General features: G+C 34.6%; 1 protein-coding gene across 1 annotated transcript; it reads right to left on the minus strand.

Annotated features, from left to right (window-relative positions):
* On the minus strand, positions 3,617–4,502 carry LOC105164320 (protease inhibitor HPI-like). The gene is made up of 2 exons (XM_020694943.1): positions 4,349–4,502; positions 3,617–4,107 (listed from the first exon to the last, which is right to left on the minus strand). The coding sequence occupies exons 1-2, from the start codon at positions 4,494–4,496 to the stop codon at positions 3,914–3,916; spliced, it is 342 nt and encodes a 113-aa protein (XP_020550602.1). The 5' UTR covers positions 4,497–4,502; the 3' UTR covers positions 3,617–3,913.

The following is a 6,465-nucleotide window of genomic DNA, read 5'->3' on the forward strand; positions in this document are numbered from 1 at the left end:
ATTGGGTATGTCACGACCCAAAAGGCGTATAAATTATACGACCTCGAGAATTCTAGCACCTTTACATCCAGAGATGTCCAATTTTATGAAAATCAATTCCCTTACGCTAGCTCACAAACGACCTCTACATCTTACCCACTTCCTATTGTTGCTCCTCATGCTGATCTTCTGATCAGCGACTCGCGATCTCCAACTTCTACCTTATCCACTCCTGTCAATCGTTCCCCCACTCATACTTCACCCATCATTCCTAAAGTACTTCCTACTCGTAGATCTACTCATAACATACAACGACCTGCTTGGCTCAACGACTTCATTTATAATGCTAGATCCTCTACTTGCTCCCTTTCCGTCAACCCTGCATAGATATTTTTTGTGGCCTCATTGTCTGTCTTGCATGAGCCTAGATCATTCTCAGAGGCCATTGAGCATCAAGAGTGGAGGGATGCGATGCAATCTGAACTTGAGGCTTTGGAGAAAAATAATACTTGGGATCTGACCACTTTACCCGAAGGAAAGCGGGCGATAGGCTGTAAATAGGTCTTCAAAACCAAAATGCGAGCTGATGGTACAGTGGAGCAATATAAGGCTCATTTAGAGGCTAAAGATTTGACCCAGGTCGAAGGTGTTGACTAAGTGGACAACTTTTCTCCATTAGCCAAAACTGTACAATGAGACTATTCCTTGCTATTGCTGCAGCTCGAGAGTGGCCCCTACAGCAACTGGATATCAATAACGCGTTCTTGCATGGGCATCTAGAGGAATACATATACATGACTCTGCCTGAGGGCTATGAGGTGGAATCCCATCTCGTTTGTAAGTTCAAGAGGTTGTTGTACGGACTGAAACAGGCCTCTCGAAAGTGGAATGTGGAATTCACTCTTCGACTTACTACCAATGGTTTTCGCCAGTCGGCGCATGAACACCGTCTCTTTGTCAAAGACACTGCCTCAGGACCGATGGTGCTGTTAGTTTATATTGATGATATATTGATTATTGGTCCTTTGCTGGCTGCCATTCGGGAAGTGAAGGATTACCTCCACACCTTATTCATGAACAAAGACATTGGTGATGCTCGATATTTCTTTGGGTTTGGAAATCGCTTGATGCAGTGATGGTCTCAAAGTCTCGCAGACCAAGTATACTATGGATATAATTCGAGATGTAGGTTTATGTCACGCTAAATCAGCCCCTACACTTCTTCCACAAGGTTTAAGACTTTACTATACCTCAGACGATCCGCTGCCTAACCCAGACTCATATCATCGTCTAGTAGGTCGCCTGTTATATCTGGAATTCACTCATCCAGACTTCTCACATTCTGTTCAATAAGTTAGCCAATTCCTCACCAATCCTTGCGAGTCTCACTAGCGTGCGGCTCTCCATGTGGTTCTCTGTCTCAAAGGTTGTCCCTTCAAAGGGTTATTCTTCCCCTCACATAATTCCTTGGTGCTAAAGGCCTACTGCGATGCAGATTGGTCTACATGCCCGGATTCCAGGCGTTCACTTATAGGATTTTGTATGTTCCTTGGATCAACTTTAGTATCTTGGAAGACTAAAAAGCAACCCACGGTATCCAGGTCGACTGTTGAAGTCGAGTATCGCAGTCTTGCTGCCACTGTCTGCGAACTGCGTTGGCTTTCATACATCTTAACTGATCTTGGTGTTTCTACCTCTACCCATCGAACTTTTTTGTGATAACAAGGCTGCTCTGCACATCCTGGCCAATCCCGTTTTCAACGAACGAACCAAACACATAAAACTAGACTCCCACTTGGTTCGTGATGCCTATAAAGAAGGTTTTGTCGCTCCCTCTTTCGCATGGTGTTTGCTGCAGCTAGCCGACCTGTTCACCAAGGTGCTGCCTTTATCTTCTTTAACGCTTTACTCTCCAAGTTGGGTTTGTTCTTGATCGAACCACGTCCAACTTATGGGGGGGCTGTTGAGAGTTTGACCTCTCGACCAAGTCGCAATGAGATCGCATCTGATGAGGTCGCTACCTCACTGTCAGTTGCAATGAAGTCCAAATCCAGGTCGCTAATATTGAGGTCGCATCAACTTTCCAGGTCGCATGTCATGAGGTCGCAGAAAATTCTGTTACAGATTTATTAGATTCAGAGTAGATTTGTTTTAACCGTTTTTGTCCTTTTCTGTAACAATATTTTGTTAGTTTGTTAGAGGTTGTTACACCAATGTATATTGATATGCTTTGTATTGCTGCATAAACGATTGATTGGCAACATATAGAAAACTTTGGAGTGATTTACTCCATTGTGGCTGCTTTCTTGCTTCCTTCACATTCAAATTATACATATTTCAACAAATGTAAGAGCGGTATTTGGAATGCTTTTCGTAACGGTCATGCATTATGTTGTAATGGTTATTGCAACTGTCTTTGTTACTGCTATGGCAATGGATATTTGGACTGTCTTTTTCAAATTTGATGTCAATTTATAATCTTATATGTGTAATACGTATTAGCAAAAAATAATATTATTTTATATCTATAGTTTTCTTTGTAAGTATTGGAATGCGATATAACATATTCTTTGTTATCCACTTGGAACAATTAATATGTGATCGCTCTACCCATATGGGCCAAGTTCTCAGTTAATAGAATATGCAGATGCAGGATATCTCACTGGTTCACATAAAGATTACAAGTTGGTTATCTATCTACATATGGAGATAAGTTAAACAGACAAAGGTTGTACATTTGCAAATCATTTAGAAATAATTGCAGTTCAAAAGCAAATAGATAATATATTTGGTTGACATTGGTTGTAGTATGGATTATTAATTAAAGATAATCCAATAGTGCCCTATGAAGACAACCGTGTGGTGCATCACTGAAATATTATATTAAATGAGGTAAGATGAAGTATATTTCACCAAAGTTCTTTTATACATACGAGCTCCAAAAGAAAAGTGAAACCGATACCAAGAAGATAAGTTCAAGCGGAAATTTGGCAGATTTACTTACCAAGGCCTTACCTGCAACATTTAAGCAAATCATACACACATCAGAATGTGTTGCCCCTAACGGGTATCGATATAGAGTTGTTTCTTGTATCTATTATCTTATTTTCCCCCTTGTTCACATATTGGCAAAAAGCTCTTACATAAAATAAAATCTTCATTTGACTCCTTATATTTTTATTTGGTGGTGTAATTGAACGCCTTCACGTTATGGGTGGACTACATGGTTAATTTTAGCATTTCTTTCATAATCATTGGATCGTATTTACGTCAAATTAACTATTCAAATTTTATTAAAAATCTACGTTTGGAATATTATCTTTTTTAAATTAATGAATTATATATAAAAATAAATATATTTATCTATCTTTTTATCCTAATAATATATACAATATTGTTAATAAAAAATAATTGTGGAAATTTAAAATTATAATTATTTTTCAATTCATTCAAATGTGAGTAATTAAAGTCATATTCGTACTTGTATATATTACATTGTCTTCATTATCAAATACTTTAAAATAAATTTATATTTGAATAATTACATTAATCAAGATACACGTGAATCGATTTCCTACTATATAAAACTAACATAACAACATTGGAAAAAAATATTGAAATAAAAAATAACTGGATATAAGTATAGGAAAAGGAATATATCCTTCACATTAATTAATTTATTTGCATGACATCTTACGAAGCGTCAATACATGACACAAAAGTGACGAAACATTTACACCATTACTATAGCACAAATTTTCCGTCCCATTTCCGATGTCCCAAATTTAAGCAAACACAAAGCTTGCATGTTATTGATAAACACATTAAACAGAAAACCATATAAGTACAGCAAGACGATCCTCAGACGACTTATTTATTTTAATCATATTACAATCCAATTGAAGTAACGAAGAATCATCTCCATCCGCTTAGTTTAACCAACCCTAGGCACCCTTGTAACAATGCCTTTCTCATCGACGAAAACAAATACTCGGCCGCAACTGAAATTACCAGGGATCCATGTTTGGGATGGTGGAACAATGATGGCATAGACGGAGTTCTCCTCCTGGATGGTTTTTGCTGCGACTTCTCCACACGTCCCGACTAGCTCAGGCCATTCGCTCTTACCTACATATATAAGCACGAAAAGGAGTCAAAGGTTGCAAGTGGCATCGAATAATTAATTCTATAGGCAATTTATTTATTGGAAATTACTTCTACTTTCATTTAGTTGTTGGGACTTGGTGCTAGAGTTATGATTTTAGAATTTATGTTTTCCCTATGCAAGTTGTGTCGAGGCAGTGGATGAAATTTACCCAAAGATGGAAACATGTTTGCAGTTAACTAAAAACCAATTTCATTTCCGTACCTTGACAAATTGACGCCATCCTTAGCTTTTGCTCCTCCTTTGCTCTTGTAGTAATCTTTGATTGAGTAAATGTCTGTGTGTGGTTTCTATGAGTTCTGCAGAATGGGTATTTATAGAAGAATTCTTTAGTTGTGTTTGTGTTTTTCATTCTATGATTCTTTTTTTCTTTTTTTGTGATTTTTGTGGTTTCTAAGAGTTGTGCAGAATGGGGTAATGAGATTTCTGTGAATTTTTTTTTTTTTTTTGAGACATTAAATGTGTGAGAATATTTACGCTGGTCAGAAAATGAATTGCTTTGTCCTATTTTTAGATTCTATTTTATTCGTTCCATGAATATCTATTTTTAGATATGGTTGTAAATATTTTTTCGTTGTTTAAAAAATTATAAATATCTTTCTTATTTTGATGTTCGTCTAGCAACAAGCCAATTCCATTGGACTTCCATGTATGATCTTATTTTATAGAAGTAAGTAGTAAATAAGAGAAATTAATTAACTAGCGTAGATAGATGGTCAAATAAAATTTAGATGACACGAATTTGATTAGTCTTTAACTATCACGAAGACAAAAAATAATATTATTGAAAATATGAAATGAAAATTTGAGAATTAATACAAAGATATATAATTAAGTGAACATAATTTTAATCTCATTACAATTTAATTATTATCAATTAGAATTATACAAAAAAATGTCATCACCAACAATTAGTCACACACTATAATAACATCAATCATTTGACACTAATTATTTCTATTTAGGTGAAACTCTTAGCTTTGTTATAAAACTATTGTGATGAGAAATCCTCGTCACAGTGACAGAGGTGAGAAAAATGTGTTTGTACTTTTCCCAAAGTGTGGACCCTTTTTTATGATATGTTCAAAACTTGAATGATAGGTTTAAAGGACCACTTCCATTTAAAACGTGCATTTTGAATTGATTGTAGCAAAGTATTTTATAAATTAAGAAATATTATTTTATAATTCAATAACTCGTACTTTATAAATGAAAAGCTTTTATTCATTAATTTTAATGAATTTAATCTTTTAAAAATTATTGTAAAAACTTTCTATTCAATGAAAATACAAAAGGTATATAAAAATATGACTAAATAAGTGGAATTCTCTTGTTGTTTCATGAAATTTTTGAATTTTATTGATAAAATTATTAATTATCTCCTATTTACTTGACATCTACCATATTTCTTATTAATAGTTTAACATTTGACTACAAAAAATATGTTATAGCAACAGATTTTTCGTAACAGAAATTAATTTGCCACGGACTATTCCACGATTTTGCAACGGAATTCCAAAATTTAACGTGGCAAATTTGTGGCAAAACAATAATGAAATGTTTCAATGGACTTTCCTTTGCAAAAAAGGATCAACTTTGGGTGATCCACTTTCATTACAAGTCTTTGCAAAAGTAGCGGTAAAATTGTCATGGAACACATCAGTTGCAAATTTGCAACAAATTGTGCAACAATTAATGTCCGTGACACAATTTGCATTGGATTTTAAAATTATATCCGTTACTAATAACTTTCAACGAGTATTGCTTTGTATTTTATAAATTTTGTTTTTTTTTTCTTTCCCTTTTTCCCCTTCTTTTGTAGCAATAACTCTCATTTCTTTCTTATTTTTCTCTTCATCTTCTCTGATTTCTCTATCCCTCTCCTCTCAATCTTTCCACTTCTCACACCTACTACCACACTTCTCTTGTCAATCGTCTGCCAATGATGCCCACCGATCTAAGCTATATCTTGTTTTCTATTCGTAGATGGGTTATTAATATTTAGTTTCTTTCTTTAACAGATTGAGTGAGAAATAAAATTGAGTAATGATGTATATAATGGTGTTAAAAGTTTCTATTTTGATTTATGTAATGGTGTGTATATTATTGTCTATATTGTTTGGTATATATCGTAATGGTGAGAATATATTGTTATGTTTGGTATATATTGTAATGGTGTTAAAAGTTGACTAATGGTGCATGTGATGGTTTATGAATATATTGTCTATATTGTAATGGTGGATGAATATATTGTTTAGTATATTGAGGTGAAGGGATGTGACACTACAAGAAAACAGGGCATCAGAGACCAAAATTTATTG

Source organism: Sesamum indicum, linkage group LG6 (assembly GCF_000512975.1).
Source record: "Sesamum indicum cultivar Zhongzhi No. 13 linkage group LG6, S_indicum_v1.0, whole genome shotgun sequence".
Taxonomy (NCBI): Eukaryota; Viridiplantae; Streptophyta; class Magnoliopsida; order Lamiales; family Pedaliaceae; genus Sesamum; species Sesamum indicum.

What these genes read in the sequence shown, in the direction of transcription:
- LOC105164320 (XM_020694943.1), bottom strand. Translation starts at nt 4,496, where the DNA reads ATGAAAAACACAAACACAACTAAAGAATTCTTCTATAAATACCCATTC. An exon ending in GATGGCGTCAATTTGTCAAG is followed by an intron (nt 4,108 to 4,348) that starts GTACGGAAATGA and finishes TTATATATGTAG; the next exon opens with GTAAGAGCGAATGGCCTGAG.